At 32.8% G+C, this 23,222-nt stretch overlaps 2 protein-coding genes across 2 annotated transcripts in view; both read left to right on the forward strand.

Annotated features, from left to right (window-relative positions):
- crb (cell polarity complex component crumbs) overlaps positions 1-23,222 on the forward strand; it is a 111,457-nt gene that overhangs the window by 28,659 nt on the left and 59,576 nt on the right. The window contains exon 2 of the mRNA XM_072539654.1: positions 16,516-16,656. Within this exon, the coding sequence (XP_072395755.1) occupies positions 16,516-16,656 (141 nt within the window). The remainder of the gene's footprint in view (positions 1-16,515; positions 16,657-23,222) is intronic.
- On the forward strand, positions 2,301-5,488 carry ScpX (Sterol carrier protein X-related thiolase). The gene is made up of 2 exons (XM_072539653.1): positions 2,301-2,457; positions 2,513-5,488. Exon 2 carries the CDS (start codon positions 2,528-2,530, stop codon positions 4,148-4,150), a length of 1,623 nt encoding a protein of 540 aa, XP_072395754.1. The 5' UTR covers positions 2,301-2,457; positions 2,513-2,527; the 3' UTR covers positions 4,151-5,488.

The raw sequence follows: 23,222 nt of genomic DNA on the forward strand, positions 1-23,222 counted from the left end.
TAAAATAATTTGTTACAAATAAACTCGGTATAAGTATTCCCACTTTATTCCGAAATAATAGTTTGGCAATGTCGCAATCTTTTGCACAAATACATAAAACAACGAGATATTGAGTGAAATATGTCAATTTTGATTTTTCTTTGAAACTGACAACTAACACCAAATATATCTTTTTCTTTATTTGTTATCTTGTTGATTTTGAGTATTTTAAAATTGCAAAAAATTAATTAAATTATCAACTTCCTCGACAGCCGCAACACCTCTTAAACACATTTTTTTATTATATAGCTACTCACAAAACAATACAAAAATTAATATATTCTCGTCACTGATGACTTTGACATTCATAAAAAAAGTTATACCACGGTTATACTCAGATTATACTAGACTTAAACAAGGGTGTGGGTCGGTATAATCTTGGAATAAATTCTTATACCAAGTATAACCTATATCTAAGTTATTCCATGTTTATTGTTAGTGATTTTGCCTATACCTGATTTATTCTGAGTATAAGTTTTATACCCGGTCTAATGCCATCTCTCTCTCTCTCACACACACACACACACACAAGTTTTATACTTGGTTTATTAGTTATGCTGGTAATCATCGCAATAAGAATGACATATGTCAAAAGTTACATTTTGTTAAAAAGAGCTAAATAGTTAAAATTTTCATTGCTACCAATACGCCATGGAATTAATATTTACTTTCAAATATCGGTAAATTCTTTCTGGCGTCAAGTTTAGCTGGTATGTAACTATCTCTAGATTCTTCACCACACATTTTTGACACATCAGTAATTATCGTAATAAATCTTTCCATCGCTTGAGTATGGAAAGGACAATTGTCAAAATTGGGAATTTGTATCACTTATCTCACAATTCCTCGTCGGCCAAATCTTTGTTAGAGGAGGCTCTGTTGTAGTACTATTCATCCAGTCTATAAGATCTATGTAATCTTCTGCATCAACATTGATTTGAGGTACTTTGAAAATGCGATTTCTTATGTCAGCTTTTCTACATTTTTAAATTCTTCTGAAAGCAACCTCTCTAAATTGTTGACTTGATTTGTTGACAAAATAAGCATTGTCTTCAATAACTTTAATAATTATGACACATTATTCGGAAAATCTCTCAAGACCTGGATTAATTTCTAAGGATACCTGGCAGCATATTTCAATATTTGCTGTGTTTTTATCTCAAACCACATACGAGAATATACTTTTATTACAAACTCAGCTAAAATCTTTAATATAGCTAGCAATATCTATGGCACGAGACTTAGTAAGAGCTAAGTGCCCAAAATATAAAGTACCTGGTTCTTCAATTAAAGCTATATACTATTCAGTTTTCATGATTCGCTTCGCGTTTTCGAAGACCATGGTTTGATCTTTTCTTCCATTCTTTATTTTTGTCGATGACCAGTGCTGTGTTATCTTTGGAAGTTAAGTTTAGATCTTCTAAAACGGCATTTGCAATGTTTACAGCGGCTTTATTAGACACATCTGTCAAATCGGCAGCTTTAGAAGTCTGAGAAAGATTAAGTCTGTTTTTTTTTAGTCGACTGTATTATCTTTCTTTCGCTTAATAATAGAATACGGCAACAAAAATTATGCGTCATTTGAGTCATCTCCTGAACTTTAATCACTATTTGTCTTTGTTGTTTGTTTTTTGTATAATTTCCGTTGAGGGTGAGTTTACAACAGGACAAAGACCACTTGGACCAGCTATAGGCTCTTCTAAGGATGCATTTATTTTTCTTAAATTTCTCTGGTCTTGCACAAAATCCCATTCTAGATTTGGTATATTTTTAGTCCTGTCATACTACAAAATTGTTTGTTTTCACACTTACAAGACCAAATATCGTACAACCGTCTGGCTTCATATTTAAATTTTTTTATTTTTTCTGTGAAAAAAAAAATAGTTTTTTTGCCGTTAAAAGGTTTGATGATGGTCTGATATTTATTGTTATATTGCAGTAATAAAGTGGCCCGGTCTAACTTTCACAAATATGGACTATTTTTTTTTGTAGAATAATAAGACAGTTTACTAACAGTTTTTTTAAAGAAAAAATGCAAAAACTGAAATAAATAGCAAGTGGTATAAAACAACCTAAATAAAAAAAAATAGCTTAAATATCTGAATTAAAGTGAAAAATTTTATTTCATCTATATACCTATCATTATTATTTCAATTCCCTGCTACTTCTACTATTCTATTAAATTCTACTGCCTAGATATTTAGGAAGTTTTTCGACGAAGACGTGACAACGTCGCATTTATGTCAAGATCAACTGTACACGTCAACGTAGTTCGTAGTTGTTGTGGTTAGGTTAAGTGTTTTTTTGACGATCTTCGTTCAAAGTCTGAAATTTCGCTTTTAATACTTAACATCGAAGTTCAACTTTCATTTTAGTCTCAGCATTGACGTTATTGGGTGCATCTTTTGTGTGTGAAAGGTATGTTTTAACATTTTTATACTTTTTGCTTTTATTTACTTGGTTATTTTTGTAGATTATCTACAGCAAAATGGGTCGTGTTTTTGTAATTGGTGTTGGAATGACAAAATTCGATAAACCAGGCAAACGGGACGATGATTATCCTGAATGGGGAAAGGAAGCCATTCTTCAAGCCTTAGGCGATGCTAAAATCAACATGAAGGAAGTTCAACTTGCTACTGCCGGATATGTGTATGGAGATTCAACTTCAGGACAAAGGGTCATCTATGAAGTAGGTATGAGCGGAATTCCAATTTTCAACGTTAACAATAATTGTTCTACTGGATCCAGTGCTTTAATGTTAGCAAAAGAATTGGTAGAATCTGGTAAATGTGATTGTGCACTCGCTGTAGGTTTTGAAAAAATGGAAAGAGGTAGCTTATCATCTAAATTTAATGATAGAACAAACCCTATGGACAAACATATTGAAGCTATGTCTGAATTGGCAGATATAGTTAATGCACCGATGACAGCACAACTGTTTGGTAATGCTGCAATAGAACACATGAAGAAATATGGAACCAAACCTGAACATTTTGCCAAAATTGCATATAAAAATCATAAACATTCTGTTAACAATCCCAAAAGCCAGTTTCAAGATGTATATTCATTAGACCAAATCCTACAATCACCCAAAATTTATGGTCCCATAACCAAGTTACAGTGTTGTCCAACTAGTGATGGAGCTGCAGCAGCCATAGTTGCTTCTGAAAGATTTGTTAAAGCTCATGGATTAGAATCCAGAGCTGTTGAAATTCTTGGAATGGAGATGGCCACCGATTTACCATCCACATTTGCAGATAAAAGTTTAATGAAAATTGTAGGATATGATATGACCAAGTTGGCAGCTGAACGTTTATTTAGAAAAACAAACAGAAGACCCACTGATGTTCAAGTTGTTGAACTTCATGACTGCTTCTCAGCGAACGAACTTATTACTTATGAAGCTTTAGGACTGTGTCCTCCAGGTAAGGCAGGAGAGCTTATAGATCGTGGAGATAACACTTATGGAGGAAAATATGTAGTTAATCCCAGTGGAGGATTGATTTCTAAGGGACATCCGTTGGGTGCAACAGGAATAGCTCAGTGTGCAGAACTTACCTGGCAATTAAGAGGTGAAGCTGGTCCAAGACAAGTCCAAGGGGCTAAATTAGCTCTGCAACAGAATATTGGTTTAGGAGGAGCTGTAGTAGTAGCTCTGTATCAATTAGGCTTCTCTCAAAACCGCCCACAGCCTACTAGTGCCCCATCTGGTCCAGGTGGAGATTTGATTGGAGGAGATAACTTTGAAGCATCTAAATATCTAAGGATTCTTCAACAGGCGATGAATGAAGATGAAGACGGATTAGTAGAAAAGCATAGAGGAATCTATGGATTGAAAGTAGTGAAAAAATCAGGTGAAACTGGATATTGGGTGATCAATACTAAGGTAGGCAAAGGAAAAATAGAATTTAATGGAAAAGACAAGCCAGATGTTACGTTTATTGTTAAGGAAGAGGATGTATTAGAATTATTGTCTGGCAAAATTCCACCACAGAAGGCATTTTTCCAAGGAAAAGTAAAAATTCAAGGAAATATGGGTGTAGCCATGAGATTAATAGAATTACAGAAAACGGCTGCTGCCAAAATTGAGGTACTTAGAGCTAAGTTATAAATTATGCAAATAAGTTAATTTCTTAACTTTATGGATTGTGTACACTAAGGTTTTGTTTTATCTTTTTGGGAGTATATATTATATTATAATTGGCAAAATATATAGGTACTTTCTTGTTTTACATATCACTTCCTATAAAAAATATTGTACACACTGTACCACAATGACTGAATCCTTTATATAAACAAATATATAAATACTTGCTCTGTTATCTCTTTTATTACATATTTTTGTTGATAACTTCAGAATCTATTGACCTTTTATGAAATACTTTCAATATTTTGTTAAAAGTTGAAGATCAGTGTAATTTTTGTCGAGATATTAAATTTAAATGTTTTTGTTTCAAAAAAGTTTGTCCCATGAATAAACTAGATATCAATGTATATTATTAATAATATGCAACCTTGATGTATGTGCTAAAAAATCCTCTTTGTGAATTAATAGTTTTTCATTGTCATAGTTTCAAGTCCACCAAAAAATCATTATTATAATAATTATAAATTTATCATGTATTTTTTCATATTTTTTTTAATTTCAGCTACTTAATTGACTGTATAATTTTTATTAAATTATAAATGATATGGTTCAGATATTGTGTGGGTATGAAACTAGTTCATTGAAACATATTTCTCTATGTTAAACTAGTAAAATAAATATTTGTATTTATTTCCACTTAAAAGAGATACAAATTTTGGTTCCACTAGCAAAAGGAGCAATAAAATATTTATGTCTTCAAAAGGAAAATATGTACTGAGCTCCATAAAAATACATTGATTTAATTTTTTCAGAATATAAATTTGTCTTATTCTGTCTTTTATGTATCCTACATTCATCACATTTTTACCAAAGTACTATAAGTCACATTAAGTGGCTTTTACCACAACTGTTCTTGTTTTGATGGACTATAATATTCTATAATATCTAGAATATTTCCTTGTATATTTTGTTACATAAAATTTGATAAGATGCTTACTATAATTTGAAAGAAAGTGCATTTAATTAGAATACTTTCGATAGACTGATTCTGATTTTGAAGAAAAATATGACTTATGATACTTTGGTAAACACTACTATTTATATTAAGTCTGTAAATCGAGTCTCAGACTGTGCAGAATGCTCAATTTACTATTGCTTTCATAGCATCTAGTGAAAAGTAAATGTAACATACTACATTAAAAGAAATTTATAAATGTGGTATAGGATATTCATAGGAAAAAAATACTGTCTTTACTGTTGGTGGTTATTATTATATATTACTTGTTTTTATGTAGCCAGTAATATTGTTTTGTATAATTTTATATTATTATGTAGTCATTTAATAAACTTTTGCAACTATTATTGATTTGTTTTATTTCTAAAATTAACCTTAAATAATAAAACCTCAAACTTTTTTATTCTCCTTAATAATACTGTTTTTATTGTGTAATTTGAGCATCTTATTTTTTAAAAGTCATTTCATGTGTAATAAATATTAAGTATTCTCATTTTCTATTGTTTAGTATTTTATTGTATAGTTTAAAATATTTTTTATATGAAGCAAATTTGTATTTGAAATTGCTTTTTTAATTACTTTAAACTTTATAACCTTTGCCAGTAATGTAATGGGTTATTATCTGTTTCTTGTAACAATAACATTTAAAAGCTTTTTAAAACTGGTTTTTTATTAATTGTTCACATAATATACTTAAAAATAACTGTTAAATCAAATTGGTCAACTAACAGTATTAATGTGTATAAAATGTTTAAAGAAGAAGATATCAAATTGATATAAACAAAAGATTCAGCCAAGGAGATAAGTCTTCAAAGTTGTTTCTCAACTTTCGTGTTAAAAAGAAGAAGCTTATATAAGAATATATAGTACATAACAAAGGAAACAAATTATATAGAGCAATGCAAGACTCAAGAATTCTTGTTTAACTGATAAGGTTGGTAAAGATGACAATGTCAAAACTCATAGGTAAAGTAAAAAGACCTCCCTCTCAATCCTTGGGTCCTTGTCAGGGCATGGTGACACCAAATACTGTGAGCTTGCTGCGATCCTGTGCCAGATGCAGGGCTTTCTTCACCAGTGTGCCCATTCATTTGGTCTGCCCATCTTGTTGGAAATCTTCCTCTTAATCTTCTGCCTTCTTCCGTTCTTTCTACTACCAATAGTCCCTGTTCTTCTGGTTCTGTGGTGGAAATAATTTAGGTATGCTGGGTTCACTTTTTTTAATTTCCTGCCTTTTGTATTGAGCTTTTCTAGAATTGGAGTGTTTAGTTTGTGTTCTATCCAGGGCACATGTAGAATTACGTAGACCCACATTTCAAAGCTTCGATCTAACTTCTATTGATTTTTTTGAGAGTTCTTGTTTCAGCTGCATATGTAGTAATGAGAAAAATAAGGGCATTGACCAACCTCAGCTTAGTCTTCATTGTTATTGTTTGGTCTTTTGTATTTGTGTAATCCACAAAAGAGAGCAGCATTGGTATATTGTATTTTTTATTATCTGCCTGGTGTTCTGTATCTGCTCAGTTGATCCTTTTGTTGATATGAATCCGTATTGTTCTTCAGCTGTCTCTGGGAGTAGAAAGTTCTTTAGCCATGCATTGAATATATGTAGCATGATTTTGATTACATGGCGAATAAGGGTAATGGTTCTGTAATTGCTGCGTATGGCTAGTAATCCTTTCTTGTGGATAGGTATAGAAGTTGATTCGCGCCATTCATCAGACCATTCACCAGTGATCCATATCATGTTGCACATATCTAGTTTGACATAATATATGTATAAGTCAAAATACAAAATAACTATTCTGAAGAATTTAACACCAACAGATGACCGAGAGAGGGGGCTGTACTGGTGTGTTACCTTTTTATTTTTTGCTACTTAAAGTTATAAAAGATGCAGAACTGAACAACCGATGTAAAATATTTAATAAATCGACCCAGATTTTGGTCTATGTAGATAACTTGGACCTTGTCGCTGCACACTCATGGAGTGGTCGCTGCACTCTCAAATGGTTGGTGATTTATCTTTTGCAATTTTGTCCCGCGGTTCTCCCCCATTCTGTTTATGTGGTTGTTCCATTCTTTTCTTCTGTTTAGCGTCCATTCGTTTATACACTGTACGTTACATTTTCTATTTAATTGCACATCTTGCTGACGATAAATTTGTTCTTAGAACTATTAGCTCTAACTGTTAATTTGTCATATATTTCTGTCCACCTCTTTACGAGTATCTGCAGGTTTTTTCGCTTAACAGGAAATAATAGTGTCGTCTGCATATCTTAGATTCTTCTTTTTCATGTACCATGTGATTTCAGAACGTTGTTTACCATTATAGCTATCTTAATTTTATTCACTGCCACCCTAAATAGCATGTTTGTATCAATAGTATACCAATCTCGCAAGTTCTTCAACCACGAAGTCTTTCTTCGTCCTGGACTGCGTTTGCCAGCTATTTTCGCTTGCATAATATTTTGTAGCAACCTATATTTGGTACCTCTTATTACATGTCCGAAGTACTTCAGCTTTCTCGTCTTGACGCTTTTTATAATCTCAGTAGTCTTGCTGAGACGTTCTAATATTGTTTCGAATCTTCTCCACTCAAGAAACTTTCAAAAATTCTTCTATAGCACCATATTCCAAAAGCCTTAAAGCGATTTAGATAATTTTTATTCATAGTCCAAAACTCGACACAATACTTAAAAAAAACTCACATCTCTTACACCTGTTATCTGGAGAACCACTTCCTCAGGTTTTTTAACCATGCTATTCTTCTTCCCCCAATTCCTCGCTTTCCGAATACTTTGCCTTGAAGGATTATTTTCAGTAATCTGTATTTAGTGCCGTTTCTCATTATATGTCCTAGATATTCTAACTTTCTACTTTTAATGGTATACATTACCTTTCTTTCTTTCTCCATTCTTTGTAGCAGTCTCGTTGGTTATCTTGTCCGTCCATGATATCCTTAGGATTCTTCTGTATAGCCACATCTCGAAGGCTTCAAGTGTTTTCTCCATGGCTTCAGTGAGTGTCCAGGATTCAACTCCGTAGTATAATATCGAGAAGATATAACATCGTAGGAGCCTTACTTTTATCTCCAGATTAAGGTTGTGGCTTTTAAAGAGTTTGGCCATGTTGTTGAATGCACTCCTAAAAGCCTTCTCCATTCTACATTTTACTTCTTGTGAGTGATCCCATTGTTCGTTTACTATTGTTCCAAGATAGGTAAACTGTTTTACTCGGTCCACTGTGTATTCTTGATAAGCAGTTGAACATCTCTAATTTTATTTTTGCCGATGACATGACCATAAATTTAGTTTTTGATATGTTTACTTGTAGTACAAATCTTTCACTTACTTCATTAACTTTGTTTATTAGTTGCTGTAAACTGTTTAAACTGTCTGCAAAAATAATGGTGTCATCTGCATAGCTTATGTTGTTTAGGCGTTCTCCATTTAAAAGGATTCCATGTTCGCAATTTTCCAAGGCTTCACTAAATATTTCCTCTGAATATAGGTGAGAGTATACATCCTTGTCGCAGAATCTGGATCGCTTCCGTCGGTTTATCTCCAAGATTGTTCTTATTGTGGCTAATTGGTTCCAGTATAAATTTTGTATTGTACGCCGGTCTTTATCATCTATTTGGGCTTTTGTGAGAACATCCATCATTTTTCGGTGTTGAACTGTGTCAAATGCTCTTGGTAGTCCACAAAGCAGGCGTAGATATCACAAGTCATATCTTTGCATCTTTGGAATAATACCTGTAGACTAAACAGTCCATCTCTCGTACCTACGCCTTTCATGAATCCAAAATGTGTCTTGTATTCTCTCTTCGCATAGCTTGTATATTCTGCGATGTATAATTTTAAGAAAAAGTTTTAGTGTATGGCTCATTAGACTTATTAGCCTATATTCACCGCACTTTTTCGCTCCCTGTTTCTTTGGTAACGTAATAAATTATGAAACTAGCCAATCTTTTGGAATATTGCCTGTGCCATAGATATTATTGAAGATTTTACATAGTATTCTTAAAGATTCCCCATAAGAAGTTTAAGAAATTGAGATTGTACTCCGTCTGGTCCAGGAGCTCTCCCTTTTTTTAGTGATATTATGGCTGCTCTTATTTCTGCCACTAGTATAGGTGGTCCTGTTTCCGTAGGTATTGGGGGACTGGACATTGGTGGAACTTCAATATAGGCCATTGCAACTTTATATTTTCCTAGTAATACCCCAAACATATTTTCTTTTTCTTTTTCTTTTATAACCCTGGATGGGCCTTTGCCTATCTCCGAGGTTTCACAACCATAGGTTACTACGGTTCTAATCATCAATCTTTTTTTAGCATAGTATGTACGATTTCCACTGGAAATACGTGCATTAATTTCGCTACTTATGGAATGGAATTCTTCTGATTGATTTCTGTGTCCAGATATGTGAAGCCATCCACACGTTTAATAGTATGGTTGTCTATTGCTATATTATTTTCATTCTCAGGTATTCTTTTGATGGTCATGTACATAGTTTTTGTTTAGTTTATTTTAAGCCCTCTTTTTTGTGCTTCAGGATCAATTTCCTTGAACGTTTCCATTAGTCGTGTCTTGCTTCTACTAATAATGGCGACATCGTCAAGCATATGCAGTAATTTGTACTGTTTTGGTGTTTATATGGCCGGTTACATTGGTTTTTTTGATGACTGCTTCAAGAACTAGGTTGAACAGCATGGTTGAAAGTGCGTCTCCCTGTCTCACCCCCAACTCAAACATATATGTACTTTAAATTAAAAAACTTCTTGATGACATTTATAAAAACCAAAGAATTATTTATTTTTTGTGAATTAAAGCACACAGGTCTTAAGTACAACGAACATGTTGACCTATTAGCTAAAAAAGCCATTGATACTGGAACGAAAACTGGTCACCAAATCTGTAGACTAACACTAATTAAAAATAATATCAATAGTAAATGGAAACAAACATGGCTTATAAACAGTACACATTCTTCCTCGCAACATGCGTCTATACAGCCTCCAATCCCAAGTGATTATTGATTTAAGAACTATTATGTTCCATGAAGGTATATAATATCCATAATTAATTATAACATCCAGCACAGGTTTTTGCTGTTGTCTTCTTAGGTAGTGCTATGAACAATGAATTGGACCAACCATTAGGTAGGTGTCCGCTGGTATAAAGGTACTGAAAAACGAAGGTATAACATCTAATAAAACATTGCTATCATTTATAAACTTGTATATTTCATGAGTGAGAAGGAAATAAGTCTTCTACTTACAATCCGTAAAAGGTTTTATTGAAGTTAAAAAAAGAGAATGGTCTACCGGTGTATAATATAAACAAATGGGTATATGACAAAACAAATAAACAATTATTTAAGTAGTACAGAGGACTTAATCAATAGTCAGCCAAACATGACGAGTAGATAAAATAACATAGAATAGAAATATGTACGTGGTACGTGTGCTTTAAATTTAAATTAGATATTCAGATTCCATAGACCAGTTTCACTCTGACGTTAACTGTATGAGTCATTTTTATTAAATTAATGTAAGATAAATGAATGAAAATACTTACATATCAGTGCAATTCCAATCTATACATCCAATGTAACGTTATAACTCACGTGATTTTTCAACTTTAACCTATAAAGGATTGTGAGTAGAAGACTTATTTTCCTAATATTCATGAATATGTGCTCACACCAGAAACCTTTCCATCATTTATATATTTATATAAAAATCAATGCTTTGTTTTACAAAATTTATTATAATATCATCACTACAGCTGTTTCGGCACAGTGCCTTTCTCATGTGAACTATTTTTGGTATGTGTTTATACTTTATAGTCTTTAACTGAATAGGTTGAGGAAGGGAGAACTGTTTGTCTCAAGTTGGTCATTCAGAATTATGTCTGTATTTTTTAATTTGTTAATTTTCATAGATTCTAATAAAGATAGCTTAAGGCCTTTATTTTGGATGTGAAAAATTTGAAATTCGTCATTAAAAGAATGATTATGATCTAGAAGATGAAGTGCGTATGTAGAATCTGTTTTTTTATTATTGAAAGCCCTTTTATGTTCTGCTTTATGTTTGTTAAAAGTTCTACCAGTTTGACCGATGTAAGTTTTTGGGCAGTCGCCACATTTAAGTTTGTATACACCAATGTGTAAGTGTTTTTTATTTTGGCTCTTGTTGTTTTTAATATATTTGCCTAAGTTGTTGTTTGTTCAAAAAACTGGTGTTATTCCTTTCTTTTTTATGTGTTTTGCTATTTTTGTTGATATCATTTTTAAATGGCTGTACAGGTGCTTTTTCAATACTTATAATGTATTTTTTAGTCTGATTCTCAAGGTCTCAAATTTCCATGTTTTTTAAAACTATAATAATTTTTAATTGTTTACTTACAAATAATAATGAAGTACCATTACCATTATATGTATTGACAATATCCCTAACTTATGCCGCGCAGTATATTTATATTGAAATAAGTGTAAAAATTACTTATTTTTGAGAAAACAGCTTCTGGTTCAGCCTCGATATCTAGAAATAATAGAGAGATATTGCAGAGTCAATTTTGCACTTGCTGTATTACAGCACGCGTTATTTTGACAGTAGAGCATGCGCAGATGTAATATTTGGCTTACGATGCGTTATTGAAAATACGGTCTGCCGTTATTAGGGGAGCCGTTACGCTGTGCGGAATTCGTTGCGCTATTTTCTTTCTTAGGTTATGTATGTTATTTGTCTTTCATCTAAACCAAGTTTATTAGTAATAATTTTCTAACATGAGTACATCAGACAGTAGCATAATACAACAATATAATTAATAATTTGAGATAATGATTGAGGTGACAAATTGAATAAAAGCTGAACATCTTTAAGCCTGCTGGGATATGCGAGCCTTCTCATCACTCAAGTAATGTAGAATGCAAATGCATTTACACCAACAGAGTTTCTAGTATTGGTACGAATAAAATCTGGTAGGCGTAAAGCTCTTGCACATGTAGGAATATCTTGTCTGCTAAACCTACAATTTATTTTTACATCTGCTTGCAACATGTTTTCTAAATTAAATTCTTGATTTTGTGGATGTAATACATGTTCTCCACAATATTATTTAAAAAACATAAACAACGTAAATAACGCAACAAAGTATGCATAAGCTCAAGCAATATCTCTATTTGTGATGTGTCAGCCGTATGTCAAAACTGTCGAAATAGCGCGGTGTAAATAGTGCAACGCAGGCACTGTTAACTTTGCAATAACTCTCTAATATGCAAACACGTCGCGTCGTTAGGCCGATCCTGACAAACTATTAATTTTGAAAAAGTAAAAATAATCGTAATATTTGTATGGGTATGGGACGATTGCGCCGATTTTACCTAAGGTACGTTCAGCTGAGGGTACGATTGCACCGAAATAACTCACATGGTGCCTAATCCCTTGGTATGAATGCGCTGTCTTCCATGAAGACATACTTTATTAATGTCTTCCTTGTGCGTCTGTACCGCTGCATCGTAATGCGTTAATAGACGAAATATTTTAGGTTATATACTTAAAAGTGAAACTAAAATATAAGAATTTGTTCCAAGAACATACACTTACACTTACGGAATTATTGTATTTACTAAGTATAAAACATTTTTTACTATTGTTTGAGATATGTACATTTAATTAATTAGACTGAAGCTGTAAGTAAGTACCTAATCATTAGCGTGCTGTAAGGATTACATCTGTTGCCGGCACAACCGTGTCTACAGCTTAAAGGACCCTTTATCGAGATCGGATCATAGCAGGTACCATCGGCGCAATCGTCCCTGCCCATTTTTATTCTACCACATCATGTGTGGGTTAAGTGATATGTTTTTCTTAGAGTCTTATTTCAGCCATAACGTATTCTTAACGTATTCGTATGTCAAATATGCCTGACACAGCAAATCACAGATATGCAAACGTGCCTTTTACATTGAATACAGAGTACAATGGAAATATTCTTCAGTAGTTATGAAAGAAACAGATATGAAAATGATAAATATCAAAGAAGTAGTTCTTATCTTACATAATGAAGAAAAATGTATAGCAAACCCATCCGAGGAATGTAGCAGACCCTGGTTACCAATACCAAAAGAAGAAGTCAGCAACAAGAATATACCAACATTAATCGATTAATAGAAGTCAGAGACACATCATCTACAACTGCACATAATACATAAACGCACACTACAATCAGCATTTGATATCACCCTGAGGGTACAAACACCACTCTCATATTTTTCAACTATAAGCATGACAACTTGCCTTCAAGATCAAGGCCAAGTAAGTCACCCGTCACTTTTTGGCAAACAAAAGCTCCAAAACAACTTAACAACTATTGGTTAAAATAACAATTAAACCACTTTAAAATAACCTTTTTGATAACGATTTTCGGAGCGGAAATCGATACGTTAAACAATTATAGAATGTAATTTTCATTACGATCAATGGTGGCTTGGGGCTTAATCTTATATAAACATAATGCTGTCGGCATTCTAATGATACCGAATCCAAAAAACTTTAAAAAATATACCGACTATCTAATGAGCCATGTATTGAAAATATTTTCTTAAGAATATTAAACTCCAGAATTAACAATAAAATAGACGATCAACTAAGCGAAACCGTTGATTGAATAACCCAAATGGATTTTGGATTATTCAATCAACGGCGAAACACAATTTGTATTACGTAACAACCTTGGAGAAAGATGACGCATTATTCAGTTGGTAGGTCAGGGTTCAAAGATAGAGATGTAGAACGGTGTTTTTTCAACTTTGAGAAAGCCTTTGACCGTGCTAATCACGATGAAATTAGAATCGTGCAATAGGTCAGAATTTTTTTGTTCTAAGGATTTGTCGGGTTATTTGTCGCTAATACCCCTCGATGTCTAGGGTTATTAGCGACAAATATACATTCATTATAATTCATATATAAACAAAGTTAATTTAAAATGAGATGGAAAAAGAGACACGGTGTCCATTTTATTTGAGTTTGTGGTGATCAGCTGTCAGTAGACCCAAAAGCGGCCACCAATTTTTCTGCAAAATTTTTAAAAATCATTGGTCACCAAAACTTAAGCCCAGAGCTGCAAGCTCAACGAAACTGAGAGGATATCGGCCACCTTGTGTTCAAATGCCTCGGGAACCCACAATATACCCCTATTTGTCATTGGCACAGCAGTAAAACCAAGAGCGTTTAAGAACATATACATGGAAACTTTCCCAGTGTATTTCGGTCGCAGAAATCAGTATGGATGAATACATATTTGTTCAGGGAATGGTTTGTGAGCGAATTTGTTACGAAAGTAAAAAAACATTTGGCAAAATCAAAACTGGGCATCAAAGCACTTCAACTTCTTGACAACGCGCCTACTCACCAGGAAGGTCTTCAGTGTGACGATGAAAAAGAAATTAAACTGCTAATACTGCCATCCAATATAACCAGTCTTCAACAGCCAATGGATCAAGGGGTCATTGAGTGCTTCAAACGAAAGTATCGCCGAAAACTGCTTTCTGAAGTTCTTTCCAAACTGTTGGCCGATGACAACTTAGACCTCTTAAAATTGCTGAAGTCAGTTAATATGAAGGATGTTGTGTATATGTCGGCCAAGGCATACGACGAAATACCACTGTCGACGTTTGTAAAGTCTTGGAGAAAACTTTGCAGCGACAATGCAGCTCTATTACACGAGCACGAGTCTTCAGGAACTACCGAACTGTGGTCCCATTGTTAAAGAAGATGTTTAGAGTGGATCAACGTGAAAATGAGCTACATAACGAGGTTTTGAATGACGACCAAATCGCCAAGTGTGTCATTTGCCAGGAAAATGAGAAGGATAACGACGCAGGTGCTGCTGAGAGTGAAGAGGAAGATGAAGAAAATAAATTGAGCGACGCTGAAGACAAAGCAGATCTTAAATTGTTTATAAGTAAAAAATGACTCAAATCTTTTACATATTTTGTTTAGAACATATTGTTATCACCAGATTTATCAACAGCAGCTGTTAGATACCTGTATCAACGAGTGTTATGGTAAAATCGTTAGTTTCGTGGTCTATTTAAGCATTTTCATATCACTTCTCTTTTATGCATTATCATTGTGATTTCCATAATGGTTTCTTGGTATCGACGTTATGATAATTCTATTTGTATGTTTTTGCCTGTTATGTTTTATTCTTCTTCTTCGGCTTTTCCCATTATGAGTTCGCCGTTTTCGTCCTCCACAGCACTCTATTCTCCCAGTCACTTTCTCTGAGGTCTCTATCTATCATAGCATTTCCGACGTATGTTTTCCATCTTGTAGAAGGTCTTCCTCTCCGTCTTCTTCCCGGCGGGTCCCAGTTTAATATTCTTTTCGGCCACCTATGCTCTGGCATTCTTTGTACATGCCCTTACCACTGCAGGGCTCTGTTTTCCAACTTTTTTGTAATTGAGCGTTTTACTTCCATTCTGTTCCATATTTCCTCCGTTCTTATTCTATCCGCTCTTGTGATTTGTAGACATCTTCTCATAAAGTCCAGTTCAACTGTTCTTATTTTATTTCGTATTGTTGTTGTCATTGGCCATACTTTCGCTCCATATAGGGTAATATTCATCACTATGCTTTGAAATATCCTCTTTTTGTTTTCTTTGGTTAGAGTGTTGTTCCATATCACTCCATGAAGTGCTCTTGTGGCTTGTTTTCCCCGTGTTATTTTTATTTCTATATCTTTCATACAAGTACCATCTCGGCTAATCATTGACCCTAAATACTTAAAAGCCTTACAACTCTTAATAGTCTCTTCTTCTAAACTTAAGTTCAAATCTGCAACCTCGGGTCCAATACATAAGTATTCGGTCTTGCACATATTTGTATGTTATATGTTATATGTTATATGTTATATGTTATATGTTATATGTTATATGTTATATGTTATATGTTATATGTTATATGTTATATGTTATATGTTATATGTTATATGTTATATGTTATATGTTATATGTTATATGTTATATGTTATATGTTATATGTTATATGTTATATGTGTTATATGTTATATATGTGTTATATGTTATATGTTATATGTTCTGTTGTCTATCGGTCTTAATAAATACATAAACGTAATACATAATTTCATTGATGGGGATGGAAGACTACAAAATAATACATAAGATCAAGAAACAGTATAGGAAGGTTGAATTACTAATTTGTTTTATAACTATTGATTGCATACTTAAAATTTACAACTGTCCCATTAAAATCTTCTTTTATGTAGTTTCTTAAATTCAACAATATTTTATTTGAATTCGATATGATCTTATAATGCTATAACTTTTCATTTTCTTCTAGTATTAGCAATCTGCCATGAAGTTTCAAGTTTTGGCCCTTCGCATCAACCAGAAGCCTACTTCAATGGATCCTCCTATTTAAGACTTCAGACGATTATATCGTTAAAGAAACAGACTGGATTAAGTTTTAGGACATGTTATGGTAAGTTTCAGAAATATAATGATGTAGTAGAGTTTATATCATTTGAAACTATAAAAAAATTAGTTGCAGCTTACACAATTTATATAAATTTTAGTTTTTAGGTTTTGTAATACGACCGATCTTATGGTAGTATTTACATTATTGTCAGATTTTCCGTTTTTTTAGAAATATAACGAATTTTGATATTTAAAATAGATCATCCGTATTTTTGTTAATCGTGACGATACTTCCGTGGCGCGCGACTCAGCATTTTACTATATAGAAAAAGTAATACAAAAATTTAACAAAACTCGCGTTTGTCTGCAACAAGTGAATACAAATGATATTTCGTTTTTTAGCGTTTATAGTAATTCTCATCTCAGCACTATTCTTACTTAAGCTTTCGATTAGATGTTGTACGTCTTCCATGCTCGTTGCAATTATCACAGTGTCATCTGCATATCGTAAGTTGTTAATTAATTTTCCGTTAACGGTAGTTCCCGCTTTGATATTATTGAGCGTGTTTTTAAAAATTTCTTCAGAATATAAGTTATCTATACGGTAATCCTATGTTTTAATTCCTGAATATTGGCAGATTCTGTTTTATAAACGGTATTTTTTTAAGTGACAATAAGGAAATAGTCTAAAGGATTCATATGGGGTGATTATGAGAACCACTCGACAAAACTCCGTCTTTCAATCCATCGTCTGGGAAACACAGTATTTAGGTATTACTTAACCTCATATAGTGAGGTGGAGTATCTACAATTCTCTCTATCTATCTATACAGACCGTGCTATCCAATTTTGGGCATAGGCCTCCTCTTCCTTCTTCCAAATCTCTCTATTGTAGGCAGTTTGTATCCACTTCGGGCCTGCGTGTTTCTTCAAGTCATCTGACCATCTCATTTGTGGCCTTCTTCTTTTTCATTTGTAACTATATGGTCTCCAGTGTATAATCATCTTATTCCATCTGTCGTCTTTCTGTCTTATGGTATGTCCAGTGAACTTCCACTTAAGTTTTGCTATCTGCGTTAATACATCGGTCACTTTTGTTTTGTTGCGGATCCAAGTATTTCTTTTCTTGTCTGATAGCCTGATGTTCAGCATTTGCCTTTCCATGGCTCTTTGGGTCTTTGTTATTTTTTCCATGTTTTCCTTTGTAAACGTTCAAGTTTGAGAACCGCTCAAGGTGAGAACAGGATGTATACATTGGTTGAAGACTGTTGTTTTTAAATATTGGGGTATTTTCTATTTTTTAGTATATAGGAAAGTTTTCCGAAGGATACCCAAGGCAACCGTATCCTTCTCTTTATTTCTCCGGTATGATTTTCTTTATTTAATTTAACTAGTTGTCCCAAATATACATATTCTTTTACTTGTTCTATAGTTGTTTGTGCAATTGAATTATTAATTCTTCTGGTTGGTTGGTCATAATTTTCGTTTTATTATAATTCATTTGTAGACTTATTTTTGTTGATTCATCTACAATTCTACTACAATCTACAATTGTTTGTTTATATTTTCGGTAATTAAAAAAGTGACGTTAATCGTGTGGCATGATAATGTGTAACATCCATAAATATTCTTTACACACATGCGGTCATTTCTTCATTGTCTAAGTCTTTGTCTTTGTCTAAGCTTAAATTTTCTAAATTCTTGGCTCCCTTCACACCTTTTAGAATACTGTAAAGTGATCTATTTTAAAAGCCGTCCACTTTTCATTTTATTATATTTTGCATGCGTTCGTTAATGCCTGGCGGTTTTCTTCCAATTTAATTTAGTCTTATTTTTCTTCCTTCCAAACATTAAGAAATACATTATAATCATTTTGAAAACAAATTAATAGACGTGTTGTTTAACAGTGATTTAGAATTGTCGTCCAGTTTAAGTACACTTAAGCACTTAAGTTCAAAGAACTAATGTTTTAATACATAATTGTTTGTTTATCAATAGACAGATATCTTTTATCAGTCATATGTTACAATGATAAATATATTATTTTGAACAAATATTCCACACTAAAGACAGAATAAGAAACATTAAGATCTCGTTTGCATGGGATTTAAAAACCATTGCGAAAAAACGAAAAACGGCTTTATCTTTAAATATGTATTCAATGGGTTGGGTAAGTATCAATGGATGTCTGTTCGTTTAGGCGAAGAAAACGAAATGCAATTCGCTAGACAAATTATTAATATTACTTTCAGAATGGAATTCCAACATGAAAGAAAATTTCTATGCAATCTACAATGATAACACTGCCAAAACATTCACTTCAAGGACTGCGCATACTTCATTTTTAATGAATTGTAACTATTGATATGTCACCCCACTTGATACAAGTTTTGTAATATAATATAATTATTATATTAATTGTATTTTAGCCTTAGGTCTTCAAGGCCAGTCGAGCTTTGTAAATAAATAAACTACTGATATATGAAGCGATATCGACAAAGTACTTAAATGGAAAAAAATTGAATTGTTAGTGTCGCAATTACATTGAAAAAAATCGTAGTAAGCTTTGCATATTCCCCAAATATGTTCAATGGGCTTGAATTTACAATGGTAAGGGAGCGTCTTAACACATTACGTCCATAACTATGTATAATCTCGTTTACTATAAATATTTTAGGTTTTTCATTCCTTTTGGCTAACTGTAGTAATTCCGGCTTCAAAGAATCCTGAGTAAATGAAATATTTTGATTCGTTAATCATTCTTTTATATTATGTACTGTCCAGGAATTTATTAGTTGCTTATTTAAAATTTCCGAATGGTGTTAACTCGATTCTTTTATGATTGACACCAGCTCTTTTACACAAGCTTTTCTATTGTCTTCCATTTTGAACCTGCTCAATCTATTTGAAAATTCTCCAGATACTTACCGTGGAAGTTTCGAATGTATTTATGTCTTTTAATTTTTTTAGTAACGTCTCTACAGAAACGTGTTTTTTCTTTTCACGCATTTTCTAAGATCTTTAGGCTTAGGTTGTGGTCTAAGTTTATACTGTGCGACCTTTACTTCACTATTTACACTTTCTTTGTTTTTCAAAACTGACTTAAGTTTTGTCTGACTAATACACAATGCAACACATACGTTTATGTATGGATTGAACTGGTCGTAAAGGATCTCCATTGGCTTTTTCAGCAGTAAAATAAGCTTGCAACAAAATCTTCACAATCACAAGTACTACCATGACAAACTTATTAGGGTACTATTAATTTGCAACCGGTTTATGAGTATCCCTAAAGTAAAGTATCAGTTTCTCCGAATGTTCAAAAATCCAAGTACAGGCTATGAGGGATTCTATAAAAATGTACATTACTAATCTGGAACAAATGTTTTGCAGGTAAATATAAAATAAAAACATGTTTCAAAAATCTAAATCTTTTACGAAATTATGAACATCCAAAAAATGTTAGTAAAAGATAAAAATATTGTACCATGTACCTAAGGATTCTAGTGAATAGTCCTGGTTTATTAGTATAATCGGTTCACAATTTGTCGATAGCTCACTACAAGTTTAACCCTAATTAGAGAACTGAAATACAGAGAGGATAGGTAATACGATATAATAGTAAAAACCAACCTGAAACTGATGGTTTAAGATGTTTTCGACTAACCCACCTTGTATCTGAATGAATACAATACAACAGTCAACCTTATAACCCGATTACGAAGGTATTTTGAATGGTTACAGATGACCGACCAGTGTCGTAGAGTATAAGATTGAAAAATTTATTTGAACTAAATAAATATATTTTTTAAATTGTACTTATGTAAATTGTATTTTTGTTTTAATAAAACTTCTTTATTTTATTCAAAAATAAAAAGTTTCTTGCCATTTGTAAAAGATACATTTATTTAATTAAGGGGAAAGGCGCCAAATGTCGCCTGGCAAAATTTTCAATGTGTTTTAAATGTATCCATTATTTTCGAATCCGGAGAAAACTAATAAATATTTTTGAAAAATTTAAACGCAGAATGAAAGATTACATTATTACTGAGGGCAAAACTTCTACAATGTTTATTTTAATATGTTATGTAACAGGGGTGAAAATAAAAGAGAAAATATAGTATAATTTTTAATTGAAAATATTGCATGCAAAAGAAACTTTTTATTTATTCTAATAAATATTTCATTTTGCCTTTAAATTTTTCAAAAATGCTTTTTAGTTTTCTCAGGATTTGAAATAAAATGGATACGTTTAAAACACATTGAACATTTTGACAGGCGACATTTTGCGCCTTTCCCCTTTAACACCTTACGATTACAACTACTATTACTTACCTTATATAATTACGATTAGAAAACTATTCAAATTTTAAATAAATAGGATCAACTTCGGAATCCGAGTCGTCTTGAGGGTTAATAATTAGCGGTTGTGTCTCTACGGTCGCATCAATTATATTATCAAGATCCCACATTTTTTGTTCTTCTTCTATTATTCTTTCCAGTTTTGTTCTGTAATATGTTGTAAAGACTCGTATAACAATTCACGTACAGCTTGTATTTTATATGACGTATTTTTTCTAGCCACATAACTTTTCATTTGTGCCCAAATGAGTTCAATTGGATTTATTTCGCAGTGGTAGGGTGGAAGTCTAAGGACTGTGATTTTTCGCCTTTCCGCCATTTTGTCAACTACGTATTTCTTGAACTTAGATTTGTGTTGCCGGGCAATTTTTAAAAGTTCTGCTTTTGCCACTCCATCTTCGTAAGGCAGATACTTATTCCGCAGCCAGTCAAGAATATCCTGTTTCTTCCACGCAGTCGTTGGAAGTCTTTCTACTAGTCGTGAATGATAAGGTGCATTATCTAATACTATAATTGAATTTGGTGGTATGTGTTCAATCATCTGCTCAAAATACTCTTCGAAAACATCAGCTGTCATCTCCTCGTGATAGTCTTTTGTGCGTTTGAACTGAAATTCCAACAAACCATGCTTAACAAATCCTTTTTCACTGCCAATGTGAGAAATTATTATTCTACTGCCTTTACCAGAAGGTGGGGAGATACCAGTAGACCGACCTTCCATAAAGGCTTGCCTGGAGCTTAATATATTTTTATCTGACCAAATTTTTTTTAGAGTATGACCTGAGTTTACCCACGTTTCATCCTGGTAGAAGATTGGCCTTCCTTCAGCCCGGAATTTTCGTATGGATCTTAGATAATTTCTTCTCCAACATATTATCTCCTCCCGGTCAATCAAAAGTGATTTTCGGTCTGATTTCTCCCACCGGAAATTTAATTCTTTTAAAACTTGCCACAATTTAGTTCGTCCGATATTAGGAAAATCCGGGTCGTCTCTAACTTCTTGTAAAATTTTGTTTAGGTTTGGTATTTCTTTTTTGAAAAAAAAATCCATGCATTTTCCTTCGAATACCATTTTTGGCAAATTCATCAATTTCAGTAGGCTTTTTCTCTCTCTTTAAGTGTTCGTTTGTGTTTGGGTTAGCTATACCGTGTTTCGTTCGTAATAACTTCACCCTTTCAAGTTAAGTTTCGAATATAAAAATTGTTTTTTGCTAAATATATTAGTATTAAAACATTATTAATATTATATATAACAGTATTAAAACATTATATTATTATTTAATGAATAAACACCTCAGGAACGCCTATGATGATACAAATTTTACGACCGTTTTATAATTTTGAAGCACATTTCGTGCTTTCAACAATTTGTGAACGGAGAATAGATATAAGTTTACGATACTTCCAAGAGCATCACCACTCCAATATAAAAAATTGTCTTAGATATACCCTAAACAGTTTCTAATTAGCACTATGGTATTTTAGAAGCAGGATTTATAATTAAGTTCAATATGGTCAATGACGAGTTCATTAAATTTGTGGAAGTTGGATATCAATTGTTTTTCAATGGATAGCATCTTTAGGGCATTGAACCGTTCTTTTGACATCGTATTCCGCAGAAATGTTTTTATCATCCTTATCCTTATCCTTCTTAGTTGATAAGGCTCTGCTTCTACTGTTGTCATAGGAGTTGTGCATGCAATGTTAATTAATTTTATGGACTCTGAAAACAAATTTGTAAGACTGTTTTCAACCAAGACCTCAAACAATGGCACAAGACCACTCGCCTTCGTTCTAAAGCCACTCCTGGCTAATATTACACGTAACTTTCGCTTTAATTTTAATTTGGTGGCATCTACAAATGGATAATGTAGTAAAGCAATCTTTAGTTTTTCTTCGGAAAAAGTAAGGTTATATTCAGGAAATAATTTGGGATCGAATAGTGCCACAAGAGTTAAATGGTCCGTGATAGAAAGTCGATCCTCAATAATGACTCTTATTAGATCACAAATTTCCTTCGCCATCACGTTATTTTCCTGGGTTCGTTTCCCTTTTTCAGCCGAAAAGCTTGGACTGTTTTCGTCAATTACTATCTTCTGTCTGATAATTTGAATTTCATTTTTAAATTTTGGAATAAATATTTGAATTCATGTCTAGTCTACAGCTCTCATTTGCAGTTGATTATAAAGAATCTTAAAACTTAAAAAGTTTCTTTGTTGTCGGGACATAAGGTTAGAACTACGCCTGAGAATGCTTCGATGTTATGTG

The sequence above is a fragment of the Diabrotica undecimpunctata genome, chromosome 1, assembly GCF_040954645.1.
Source record: "Diabrotica undecimpunctata isolate CICGRU chromosome 1, icDiaUnde3, whole genome shotgun sequence".
Taxonomy (NCBI): Eukaryota; Metazoa; Arthropoda; class Insecta; order Coleoptera; family Chrysomelidae; genus Diabrotica; species Diabrotica undecimpunctata.